At 43.9% G+C, this 13,548-nt stretch overlaps 1 protein-coding gene across 3 annotated transcripts in view; it reads left to right on the top strand.

Annotated features, from left to right (window-relative positions):
* gnptab (N-acetylglucosamine-1-phosphate transferase subunits alpha and beta) overlaps positions 1-12,046 on the top strand; it is a 30,159-nt gene extending 18,113 nt beyond the window's left edge. For 2 of the 3 annotated variants that reach the window (XM_027163918.2, XM_047819524.1), the window contains 9 exons: positions 794-1,755; positions 2,929-3,128; positions 3,403-3,622; positions 4,151-4,264; positions 4,503-4,588; positions 5,547-5,645; positions 6,296-6,463; positions 8,431-8,521; positions 10,542-12,046. In XM_027163918.2, coding sequence (XP_027019719.1) covers positions 794-1,755; positions 2,929-3,128; positions 3,403-3,622; positions 4,151-4,264; positions 4,503-4,588; positions 5,547-5,645; positions 6,296-6,463; positions 8,431-8,521; positions 10,542-10,607 — 2,006 coding nt within the window. In that variant the 3' untranslated portion in view covers positions 10,608-12,046. The remainder of the gene's footprint in view (positions 1-793; positions 1,756-2,928; positions 3,129-3,402; positions 3,623-4,150; positions 4,265-4,502; positions 4,589-5,546; positions 5,646-6,295; positions 6,464-8,430; positions 8,522-10,541) is intronic. The other variant, XM_027163919.2, reaches the window with a different exon arrangement.
* Positions 12,047-13,548: the final 1,502 nt, after the last annotated feature.

The raw sequence follows: 13,548 nt of genomic DNA, 5'->3' as shown, positions 1-13,548 counted from the left end.
GTGTGTGTGTGTGTGTGTGTGTGTGTGTGTGTGTGTGTGTGTGTGTGTGTGTGTGTGTGTGTGTGTGTGTGTGTGTGTGTGTGTGAGTGTGTGTGTGAGTGTGTGTGTGAGTGTGTGTGTGAGTGTGTGTGTGAGTGTGTGTGTGAGTGCGTGTGTATGGAACGAGCGAGTGTGCGTGTGTGTGGAACGAACGAGCGAGCGTGCGTGTGTGTGTGAGTGTGTGTGTGAGTGTGTGTGTGTGTGCGTGCGTGTATATGGAACGAGCGAGTGTGCGTGTGTGTGGAACGAACGAGCGAGCGTGCGTGTGTGTGGAACGAGCGAGCGTGTGTGTGTGTGTGTGTGCGTGTGTGTGTGTGTGTGTGTGGAACGAGCGAGAGCGTGTGAGTGATTGTGAGGTGATTTGTACATACTGTCAGTCATGCTAAAGACTTGGCCAGGAAAATATCTAGTCATTGACCATATGAATTTAATTTATCAGCGTTTTCATTTGAATCAATATTTGCAATTTTTTAGATCTCTTTTTCTGCTCAGGTTGAAGTTGAGCTGTAGTTTATCCAGAATCACGATTTATATAAAATAACTCTTGAAATGAGCTACACTACATTAATCAGTCGTGGTCAGTTGGTCATCTGTCGGTCAGTAGTGAACAGTAAATAATGGTTATTGTTCTATCTGTAAATACGTGTGTGCGCGTGTGTGTGCGTGCGTGTGCGTGCGTGTGTGTGCGTGTGTGTGCGTGTGTGTGCGTGTGTGTGTGTGTGTGTGTGTGTGTGTGTGTGTGTGTTTGTCACAGATCACTTCAGTCAGCTGCATCGTGTTGATCTGCAGAGAAACCAGACTCTGTACACGTTGCCTCAAGGCGAGCTGCGTCCATATTTCAGCTTTTCGTCAGTGGCCAATCGCGTTTCCGAGGCACAGGTCAGCGACAACCCTGTTGTGCGCCACACATCCGTCGCCAACAAGTGGAAAACCATTCACCTGCTTCTGCTAGAGGGCTACAACTCCACCCAAATCCACTACAACCTCACTTTTCACGTTGATCGAGCTCAGTTCACCATGAGCTTCACTGTAGCAGTGGACACACGCAAGCTTCCTAAACTGAATACATCCGATCCGGTGCAGGAGACAAACGTAATAAAACCCAAGCCCACCAGGTCAAACCTCGAACCTGCGTTCGTCTTCTCAGACATCCCAGCTGACAAACAGGGGCCCAGAGTGCAAAAAAGGCCCCCTGTAGACTTGGAGGTGGTTATAGAGGTGCCTGCAGTAAACATGTCTCTCTTACCTGCTGAACTGAAGTACGAGTTGAAGAAGATGGATGAGAAGCTTCTACTAGGTGACATCACTGAGAAAGGCTACAATCTGACCAAAGCCAAATTACTGAAGTCTTTCCAGGGAATTGGGGCTTCTGAGATTCAGGGAAATAATGCAGCAATTAAAGAACAGGAAGCAGCAGTGAAATCAGATCCAAATGACAAGAATAAAAATAAACAAGAAACCAGAGTTTCTCTCATCCCAGTTAAGATCGACAGCAAGCCTCTCAAAGAGCAGCCCGGAGCCACGGGCACGGAGAAAACTCCAACCTCCAGACTGCTCGGATCACTCGTAGGGAACAAGGCCAAGCAGCAGATTCACCACGGAGATGACGAAGATGATGTTCGACCACACGTGGGCCGTAAGCTCCAACACTTCTCAGCGGTGGAGTGGAGCTTCCTGCCATGGGAAAAGAGCAGATATTTTGAGGACCTTCTCAAGGTGAGTAATCATTGGACGAGGTTATGAGCGAGGACGAGGATGTACAGTAAAATATTTAGAGCACACTTTATCTGTCAGAGTAAGACACTTCCTTGGAAGGATTACGCTTCAAGCAATGCAATAAACTGTTATTCAATTCAGTTATTCTAATTCCAATTCCAATTTTATTTTTTTTATTATAAATTTTCTGCATTTTATTTACATTTATATTTACATTTACAGCATTTGGCAGAAGCCCTTATCCAGAGCGACGTACAGAAGTGCTTAAATCTCTCACATTGATTACATTAATGCTGCTCACTAGGTTACATACTTAAGATACCATGAGTTTAAAACATTTGTTCAAAGTTACAATGAAAAAGTGTCAAAGGTTGAGAGATGGTGGAACCAGTCAAGCAGTGCTGGTAGATCGGAGGTTGCGGGGTGCAGTGCGAGGAGTGATGAGGGCTTTGAGGTAAGAGGGAGCTGGTCCATTTTCGGCTTTGTAGGCCAGCATCAGTGTTTTGAATCGGATGCGTGCAGCTACCGGAAGCCAGTGGAGGGATCGCAGCAGCGGGGTGGTATGTGAGAACTTTGGCAGGTTAAAAACAAGCCGGGCAGCTGCATTTTGGATCATTTGCAGAGGATGGATCGCATTTATAGGTAGACCTTCCAGCAGCGCATTGCAGTAATCCAGTCTAGAAATGACAAGAGACTGAACAAGTACCTGAGCAGCCTGTGTGGACAAAAATGTCCGAATCCTTCTAATGTTGTAGAGAAGAAACCCGACATGAACAAGTCACATTAGCAACATGAGTGGAAAAGGACAGTTGATTGTCCATGGTTACCCCAAGATATGTATTTAATTATCCAATGTGTCCTTGGTTAATTGTAGAAAGTGGCACGTTGAAGTAAAAGAACAATAATGAGTACTGTATCTTGGCCCACTATTATGAACCTCATCAGTGTCTTGTTAAAGTTTTTAAGATCGTGTCGAGTGATTAAAAGCGATATTCCCTAAATCGGTGTTGTGATAAACACAGCAGTTAGCTTGTTCTCCGTTGATTAACCAGGATAAAAATGTTGTAGATCATCAGCTCTGAATAAGCACTAATAAAAAGACGTAAGGGTCTATTAAAGTTAACATACAACCAAAAACAACTTCTAGCAATTTCTTCTGTTCGGGCTTCACAGGAAGGCGAGCGGCTGGAGCGAGAACTGCGGTATAAAACCACCGGCTCGGCAACCGGGCGGAGATTACAGGACACGTTTGCCGACTCTCTTCGCCACGTTAACAAGCTTCTGAACGGCAGATTCGGCTTCACGTCTCGTAAAGTCCCTGCACACATGCCGCACATGATCGACCGCCTCATAATGCAGGAGCTGCAGGACACGTAAGAACCACAGACCTCCAGCATAGCAACATATCGACTGTCTGATGTGTTCTTTATGTGATTATGCTTTAGTTTATTGCCCTGTTGGGTAAAATTATGTATGAAATTTAAATGACAGAAAAAAAACGCCGTTTTGCTCACAGACCCTCAGAGGAGGATAAGCTGTTTTCTGCCACCGTCGGCTCGGCATCCCGATCCAAATAGTGTAGAGAAATCGGCCAGCGACGATCCGTTTATTTTTCCCTCCTCACTTTTTTCTTCTCTCTCCCTTCAGCTTCCCCGAAGAGTTCGACAAGACTTCCGAGCATCGTGTGCGACACTCGGAGGACATGCAGTTCGCCTTCTCGTATTTCTATTTTCTGATGAGTGCCGTGCAGCAGCTCAACGTGTCGCAGGTCTTCGATGAGATTGACACGGATCACTCGGGGGTGCTGTCTGACCGAGAAATCCGCACACTCGCCACTCGCATCCACGAGCTCCCGCTCAGCCTGCAGGTAGGTATCACGCCGTACAGCGGTGACTAACCTACTGGATACACAATCAGGATAGGAATACACCAGGAAATGAAATGGAGGCGACGACATTAGTGAGCGCAGTTAGAGAAACCTGGTCAGTCAGTCAGAGAGAGAGATCACACACTGTAACACTGCCACTATTGTGACCTTGCTGTCTAATTGTTATCTGCCTCTAGTTGTGATGCTGCCTTTTTTGTAAAGCTTCCTCGACTTCGTCTCTAGCCTTAGCGTTGTGTTGTGGAGGTGCGAGCCGTCACACTCCGACACAATGACACGTTTTCTAGCATGCCATAAATTCCATAAATGCGTTTTCTTTGTGACCTTTATACTTTCACTTTCAGATACAGCCACGATGTAGCCATCCTTAAACACTTATTTATTGTGTTTAGGGTTGATAAACCAGCTTCAGACTTTGATACAGAACTCAACTGTGTGTGTGTGTGTGTGTGTGTGTGTGTGTGTGTGTGTGTGTGTGTGTGTGTGTGTGTGTGTGTGTGTGTGGAGCAGGACCTCACCGGTTTGGAGCAGATGTTGATAAACTGCTCAAAGACTCTGCCTAATAACGAGAGCCAGCTCCACACTGTTAGCCCCACCCAGGAGGCCTACTACGACCCCAGCATGGTGAGAGAACCAACAACCTTCTGTTTATGAGCACTGCTTTATATTGAGTATCACACAGGCTGAATAAAAAAAACTATTAAGAGTGGTTTAGGAAATCCCTATAATGTTTAGATTTGTTAAATTAATTTGAGTGAAGTGTGTGTGTGTGTGTGTGTGTGTGTGTGTGTGTGTGTGTGTGTGTGTGTGAACAGTACTCTTTATCCATTCACATTTCCTTTTCTTAATGTCTTGTGCACAGCCTCCAGTTACTAAAGGTCTGGTGATTCACTGCAAGCTTGTTGCAGAGAAGATTCAGAAAGCCTTTAAGGACCAGAACAAGTATAAGTAGGTGCATCCCGCATCGCACTGCATCATGTGTGACGCTCAAATCCCATGCATCTCACAATAAATAACTCATTACGTAACACATCCATCACACATCGCAGCGCTCATTAACATGCATCGCAAAACTCATCTCATCACACATTACATTTACAGCATTTAGCAGACACCCTTATAAAGAGCGACATTTTACATTTTTATCTTATTTTTATACAACTGTGCAATTGAGTGTTAAGGGCCTTGCTCAGGGGCCCAGCAGCCTTCCGATTGGTAGCCCAACACCTTAACCACTAGGCTACCACGTCCCTACATTACACATCCAACACACATCACGTAGGGCGGATCGGGTCAGACATCACGCGGGGCAGATCGGGTCAGACATCACGCGGGGCAGATCGGGTCAGACATCACGCGGGGCAGATCGGGTCAGACATCACGCGGGGCGCATCGGGTCAGACATCACGCGGGGCAGATCGGGTCAGACATCACGCGGGGCGCATCGGGTCAGACATCACGCGGGGCGCATCGGGTCAGACATCACGCGGGGCGCATCGGGTCAGACATCACGCGGGGCAGATCGGGTCAGACATCACGCGGGGCAGATCGGGTCAGACATCACGCGGGGCGCATCGGGTCAGACATCACGCGGGGCGCATCGGGTCAGACATCACGCGGGGCGCATCGGGTCAGACATCACGCGGGGCGCATCGGGTCAGACATCACGCGGGGCGCATCGGGTCAGACATCACGCGGGGCGGATCGGGTCAGACATCACGCGGGGCGGATCGGGTCAGACATCACGCGGGGCGGATCGGGTCAGACATCACGCGGGGCGGATCGGGTCAGACATCACGCGGGGCGGATCGGGTCAGACATCACGCGGGGCGGATCGGATCACACGCATCACATCATGCGTCACAAACCACAGTCCATTTCTCATCACACTGATTTCTTCGTGCAGGTTCGAGATCATGGGTGAGGAGGAGATTGCTTTTAAAATGGTACGAACCAACGTGTCACACGTGGTAGGCCAACTGGATGACATCAGGAAAAACCCAAGGTGTGTCCTGCAGTATGTGTTTGTGATAATCAGCTACTTAAGTTTACATCAGCATCAGTACCAGCGTTAGGAGAGAGTGGTACGATGGCTGGCTGACTTCTGACTGCACTCTTATTCTCTATGTTTCTCCAACTAAATGCTGTACAGTGATGATAAATAATATATTATCAGCAAAAGGGAAGAAGAAGAGACGAGAGAGAGAGAGAGAGAGAGAGAGGAAGATAGAGAGAGAGAGAGAAGAGAGGGAGAGGGAGAGAGAAGGAGAGAGAGAGAGAGAAAGGGAGAGAGCAGAGAGAGAGAGGAGAGCGAGAGAGAGAGAAGAGAGAGGGAGAGAGAGGGAGAGAGAGAGGGAGAAAGGGAGAGAGAGAGAGAGAGAGAGGGAGAGCGAAGAGAGAAGAGAGAGAGCGTAAGGGAAGAGGCGAGAGAGAGAGGAGAGAAGACAGCGAATAGAGAGAGCGAGAGAGAGAGCGAGGAGAGAGAGAGACGAGAGAGACAGAGAGAGCGAGAGAGAGGAATTTCTTTCATCTCTCTTTCTCTCTCTCTCGCTCTCTTCTCTCTCTCTCTGTCTCTCTCTATCTCTTTCTCTCTCTCTCTCTCTCTCTTCTCTCTCTCTCTGCCTCTCTCTCTCTCTTTCTCTTTTCCTCCTGTAGGAAGTTCATCTGCTTGAACGACAACATAGACCACGGCCATAAAGATGCCAGCACAGTGAAAGCCGTACTGAGGGATTTCTACGAGTCCATGTTCCCGCTGCCTTCGCAGTTTGAGCTGCCACGCGAGTACCGTAACCGCTTCCTCCACATGGCAGAGCTGCAGGAGTGGTGAGAGTCTCAGCTTTCACACGAACACTTCAGAAAAAGTGCTTTCTGAGAGCAAGAAGCTAGCGTGGCGAGAATATGACACGGTGTGGAGTCGCAGTACAGAGAAGCACAATAACGGACACAGGTGTAAAGATGTTTGGCTGACAGGATCTTAAGCTGCCCAGGTTCTCTAGTGCTCATCTGCCTCAAGCTCTGAGCTCTTGTGTGTTCTCGGAGATGTTTTTCTGCTCACCACAGATGTACAGAGTGATTATTTGACTTACCTTAAACTTCCTTCTGATGTTTTATAGGAGTTTAAATTTAGCCAGAACAAAGGATACAGAAAGACAGTTCATGAAGCAAAGCTGGGATTTAGTGGAACTGGAAAAAAACACAATGAAAATATATTTTAAAGCTTTAAGTAAACTGTGTGTGTGTGTGTGTGTGTGTGTGTGTGTGTGTGTGTGTGTGTGTGTGTGTGTGTGTGTGTGTGTGTGTGTGTGTGTGTGCTCAGAAGATTAACTGGACGTGTGGACGGATCCATAACTCATCTTGCTTTAATCGCGCTTGAGTGATTTGTAGAGTCTTTGTTTCTCTGTTGTTCAGGATTGTCATTTCTGTCATCACAGTGAAGCAGCAGACACATGGATGTCAACACCATGATGAATTCTGGGAATGAGTTTTTTTATTTTTGTATTGATGTGTGTGTGTGTGTGAGTGTGTGTGTGTGAGTTTTTTATTTTTGTATTGATGTGTCTGTGTGTGTCTGTGTGTGTGTGTGTTTCTTATTTTTGTATTGATGTGTCTGTGTGTGTCTGTGTGTGTGAGTTTGTTTTTATATTTGTATTGATGTGTGTGTGTGTGTCTGTGTGTGTGTGTGTGAGTTTTTTATTTTTGTATTGATGTGACTGTGTGTGTCTGTGTGTGTGTGAGTTTGTTTTTATCTTTGTATTGATGTGTGTGTGTGTGTGTGTGTGTTTTATTTTTGTATTGATGTGTCTGTGTGTGTCTGTGTGTGTGAGTTTGTTTTTATATTTGTATTGATGTGTGTGTGTGTGTCTGTGTGTGTGTTTTTATTTTTGTATTCGTGTGTGTGTGTGTTTTTTTTTATTGATGTGTGTGTGTGTGTGTGTGAGAGAGTTTGTTTTTATCTTTGTATTGATGTGTGCGTGTGTCTGTGTGTGTGTGTTTTTATTTTTGTATTCGTGTGTGTGTGTTTGTTTGTTTTTTTTATTGATGTGTGTGTGTGTGTGTGTGTGTGTGTGTGTGTGTGTGTGTGTGTGTGTGTGTGTGTCTGTGTGTGTGTGTGTGTGAGTTTGTTTTTATATTGATGTGTGCGTATTTTTTCTGTAGCCGGTATTTTGTTCCGTTTAATTTAATTTAATCGTGTGTTTTTGTGGTTTATTTGTGTTTTGTTTCGGGTCTTGAGATTATTTTGCACATCAGGTCCAAGTCCAGTTTAGGTTTGAGGAAGATTTAGTCCTGTAGGTTCTTATAGACGTGTGTGTTGGCATGTGAGAGAGATACACAGGGACGCTTTCTTTAGTTGACGGTAATGGAGAGCTTTCTGGATTTTCAAGAATGAAGCGGGATGTTTGGGAGTCATAGTTTCCAGCATGTAATACACACACACACACACACACACACACACACACACACACACACACACACACACCTACAGAGTGGTGACAGGATAGAGATAGAGTAACCGGTGTCTTTCCATGTGCCGATGATGTCAGCTGATTTTACCGTCGTCTCTGGCCGTGGCTTTGCATGACCTCGTCGTTAAAGTGAAGATATTTGTGTCACACCTTGATCTGCCAGGCATCGTGACATCGAGATTGTGATTCTTTTCACATATCTTGCTTTGCCTTTAAATAATAATAATAAAAATAGCAAAAATGCATTAAACACCATGCAGACGTGAGACGGTGCGAGGTGAATATCTTTACATGATGATGTTTGTGTTGTGTGTGGTGTTTTTTTAGGCGAATCTATCGCAACAAGTTGAAGTTCTGGACTCACTGCGTACTGGTCACACTGGTCGTTTTCACCGTCCTGTCCTTCTTTGCAGAGCAGGTTTGTGCCATTTGCTGTAAAATCCTTATCTGTCCCTTAAAAAAATAAATAAATAAGTTACTGCTGCGCTTCGAAGCAGGAGATAAATACATGTCTGGAATTTGCCGGTAACATTAGATCAGGCTGTGATTGGATCTGCGGCGTCGGGTTTGTGTTGCTCCCTGGTGGGTCAGAGGAAAGGTTAAACACACCAGCGATCTGCCCGCAGGAATCAGAGCCGAACAAGATGGATTATCACAAGGGCACACGTCGTGGACGAGAATAAACAGTAGGTGCTGGAACTGAAGCAGCTACTGTTTATTCTCATGCTCGAGTCTAAAAGTCTTAGGAGTTTAGTCGAGTTCTTAGGGAACTGTTCTGCTGTAGGGTTCCTTTTCTTAACTCTTCACTATACAAACGCTTGCTAAGATTCAACATTGCAGATTTTATTTCACATGTACATTTATCTATAGTGACGTAAAAACCTGCTCATCTTTAGACTCGGGGCATATAAAGAAACTAGAATGAATAGGAATAAGAATATGATTGATGTTCAAATTTACTCTTTTTTTTTTGTTTGTTTGTTTTTAAGAGTAGACAAAGCAGTTTTAGGGGAATATAAAAATGGGTGTGTTTTTTAAAAATAAACAAATAAATAATTAATGGGAAATCTGCCAGTCCACCATTAAGAATGGACCCTGACATTGTTATTTAGGTCTCAGCTACAGAACTGGAATGAAATTGTGCGTTAATTCAGCTTCCAGCTTTAATTTGAGGATATTGTATACAGAGGGTATGGTCTCTGAGTACAGAGGACATGGTCTCTGAGTACAGAGGACATGGTCTCTGAGTACAGAGGATATGGTCTCTGAGTACAGAGGACATGGTCTCTGAGTACAGAGGATATGGTCTCTGAGTACAGAGGATATGGTCTCTGAGTACAGAGGATATGGTCTCTGAGTACAGAGGATATGGACTCTGAGTACAGAGGACATGGTCTCTGAGTACAGAGGATATGGTCTCTGAGTACAGAGGGTATGGTCTCTGAGTACAGAGGACATGGTCTCTGAGTACAGAGGACATGGTCTCTGAGTACAGAGGATATGGTCTCTGAGTACAGAGGATATGGTCTCTGAGTACAGAGGATATGGTCTCTGAGTACAGAGGATATGGTCTCTGAGTACAGAGGATATGGACTCTGAGTACAGAGGATATGGACTCTGAGTACAGAGGACATGGTCTCTGAGTACAGAGGACATGGTCTCTGAGTACAGAGGACATGGTCTCTGAGTACAGAGGGTATGGTCTCTGAGTACAGAGGGTATGGTCTCTGAGTACAGAGGGTATGGTCTCTGAGTACAGAGGGTATGGTCTCTGAGTACAGAGGACATGGTCTCTGAGTACAGAGGACATGGTCTCTGAGTACAGAGGGTATGGTCTCTGAGTACAGAGGGTATGGTCTCTGAGTACAGAGGGTATGGTCTCTGAGTACAGAGGGTATGGTCTCTGAGTACAGAGGACATGGTCTCTGAGTACAGAGGACATGGTCTCTGAGTACAGAGGACATCGTATCTGCCGCTGATCTGCTGTGTCTTTAAAGCAGTAAATCGCTTCCTGCTTCTCGTGGCGTTTTGTCTTCGGTCTTTACTTTTCTTTAGTGCGAATGAAACAATGACCGTAGCATCCTAATTACATACAATAATTTTGCCTGTTTTTTTGAATATGGATGAAAATGTGAATATGGATTAGAGGTGGAACAGTTTGATTATTATAATTATATTAAAATAATTTAAAGATTTCCTGTTCCTTAGTACATAAAGATTCCATTTTTGATGCAAAATTATTCTATTTTTTTATTCTACTTTTTTACGACATGGACAATAGAGACCAATTTCCCAACATGCCTGAGTGTATAGTTGTAAAGGTGTGTATGTGACAAATAAAATGTGAATTTTTCATGAAGTAGTTCCTGCTCCTGACCTTACTGGACATTGTAGTTTGGATTAAACTGCACTGACGCTTTCCATTCATTTCTTTGCAGCTGATCGTGTTGAAGCGGTGGCTCTTCCCCAGACGCCGAGTTAGCAGGGAGACCGAGCGTGTGTGATGCCGAGAGGGTGAACATGTTCTCGTTTCCTTTCTGTGAGAGAGTGAAGTCCTGTAGGGTTGTGGACAAAAAACCGGGCTGGATTCCTCTGTTCTTTTCCCACTGGAGGAAGAAATCTCTTGCCAAAGTTTATTAGGAGGAACTGAATAACTGACTGAGTCAGAAGATTCCAGGTGAAGGTGGGAAACCAGATGCGACGAGTGTGTATGTGTGTGTGTAAGACCTCAAACACTCCGTTTTGTGCGAATACTGTCTCGAACTCAGTGTAAGATTTTTAATCACATGCTGCATTTATTTTTTTTTAGATGATTGTAATTGTATTGAACATCTGACATTCTTCAACTCATCATCATGCATAGCAGTGCCTTTTATCTTCCCTCCTGCTGTAAGTGAGAGATGTATTTGAGAGATCATCTCTAATCGTTGTTTTTGCGTCATCAGTTTTTTCTTTTTTTAATTGCTCTGATTTGGGTTCATCTGAGTATTTCAGTCTTCTGCATTCCTCTCGGACCCTCCGTGTGTTCAGAGTGCTGGGATGCGTTTGCACGTCCCACCGAACGCTCATTTCCGCTCTGATTTTAACCGTGTGGCGTCTGTGTGAGACGTCGTCTCTGAAGGCGAGAAGCTTCCTACTGTCCAAAAAAACTCATCACCTGCAGAACGTGTGGGACGTCATTAAAACGTCAATAATTCCGATCATTAGCCTCTTATGTTTTTTTTTTTTTTAAATATTATTTTTCAAAAAGTTAGTGTTAAACGGTTGACAGGTGAATCGAGCTATTTGTCCTTGTGTTCAGTTATAAAATGGATTTGAATACTAAGTGCGACGAATACACAGAATCTACATCCAGCATCAACATGTCTTCGACTCATGGGTGGGGGGTGTTGTGGGGTGGGGGGTTTCAGGTTACGAGGTCACGTTCTTGAATTTGTATTAATTTTGTTTAATTGTTGCAGGGAAATTTAAACGTTTTGATTGGTATTTAAAGGACAGTGTTAAACTTTTGAAAAAACACAGAACTAAATAAAGTGTTCACTTGTGTGTGTGTATATAAAAGTATAAAATGTATTAAAGCACCTATTTGTTCGGCAAATGTAAATGCAGACTGCAAAAATCCCAGATTAAAATAAATTCCTTGCATTCATTAATAAAATGACACTGTATTTAAAACCTATGTGCAACAAGTACAGAGGATCTACAGTACAACCACCACCGCTATCATCATCATCATCATCATCATCGCCAACACTTGAATTGATGCATGGACTCTGTATCTGAATTAGAAAATTGATATGTTTGGAAAAATTTCAGGCCTTAAAGTAAATTTTTTGTTGTTCGTTTTCAAAGTAAATTTTTGGGGACAAAATGAAACTTGTGAAATGAAACAAATAGCTATTTTTAAGCTTTAAATAAATGTATGAAGTTGTAAAAATCAAAATATTGCCTCACTTACTTGGTTTAAGATGATCACACACAATGACTTGTACAAGAAGACTATTAGGACGAGAGAGAATCTGGTTTCGTGTGTAGTTTCACACAAAATGTCTCCTTTTTTGTTTGTTTAGACAAGGTTTATATTTAAAGAGGATTATAAATCAGACAGGATTCAATGAATCTGTGGACGGAAAGATAAAGTGATACACGATCACTCAGTCTCAGTAGGTTTACACTTACGTATGTTACGGGCAATATTGTTCTGGAAAAGATTAAATAAAGCTACAACCCACTGATGAGAAAATAGTTGAAATGTTTGTAGGGTTAATTTTAAATGTACCAGATTCTTTCTGATCTACATCAACTCTTAGCACCCAGATCAAGCCTGGTTAGATGGATTGAAGCGTTTACACAAATGCTTTGTAATCCAGATTGAGCTCGGTCAGATACATTGCGGCGTTTACACAAATGCTTTGTAATCCAGATTGAGCTCGGTCAGACACATTGAGGCGTTTTAATCCAGATCGAGCTCAGTCAGATACATTGAGGCGTTTACACTGAGGCGTTTTAATCCCGATTGAGCTCGGTCAGATACATTGAGGTGTTTACACTAAGGCATTTTAATCCCGATTGAGCTCGGTCAGATACATTGAGGTGTTTACACTAAGGCATTTTAATCCCGATTGAGCTCGGTCAGATACATTGAGGCATTTAAACTGAGGCATTTTAATCCAGATCGAACTCGGTCAGATACATTGAGGCGTTTACACTGAGGCGTTTTAATCCCAATTGAGCTCGGTCAGATACATTGAGGCGTTTACACTGAGGCGTTTTAATCCAGATCGAGCTCGGTCAGATACATTGAGGCGTTTACACTGAGGCATTTTAATCCAGATTGAGCTCGGTCAGATACATTGAGGCATTTAAACTGAGGCATTTTTAATCCAGATCGAACTCGGTCAGATACATTAAGGCGTTTACACCGAGGCGTTTTAATCCCAATTGAGCTCGGTCAGATACATTGAGGCGTTTACACTGAGGCGTTTTAATCCAGATCGAGCTCGGTCAGATACATTGAGGCGTTTACACTGAGGCATTTTAATCCAGATTGAGCTCGGTCAGATACATTGAGGCATTTTTAATCCAGATCGAACTCGGTCAGATACATTAAGGCGTTTACACCGAGGCGTTTTAATCCCAATTGAGCTCGGTCAGATACATTGAGGCGTTTACACTGAGGCGTTTTAATCCCAATTGAGCTCGGTCAGATACATTGAGGCGTTTACACTGAGGCGTTTTAATCCAGATCGAGCTCGGTCAGATACATTGAGGCGTTTACACTGAGGCATTTTAATCCAGATTGAGCTTGGTCGGATCAAATGAGTCGTTTACACAAATCCTAGTCTTCAAGTCTTCAATCCAATGGTACTGATTGAAGGATTAAGCCACCACTTAAATTGTCATCTTATAGATCATCAGGAACTGTTCTGAAGCATGAACACCATC

The sequence above is a fragment of the Tachysurus fulvidraco genome, chromosome 10 (genome assembly GCF_022655615.1).
Source record: "Tachysurus fulvidraco isolate hzauxx_2018 chromosome 10, HZAU_PFXX_2.0, whole genome shotgun sequence".
Classification (NCBI taxonomy): domain Eukaryota; kingdom Metazoa; phylum Chordata; class Actinopteri; order Siluriformes; family Bagridae; genus Tachysurus; species Tachysurus fulvidraco.
This window is presented reverse-complemented; position numbering and strand designations above follow the sequence as displayed.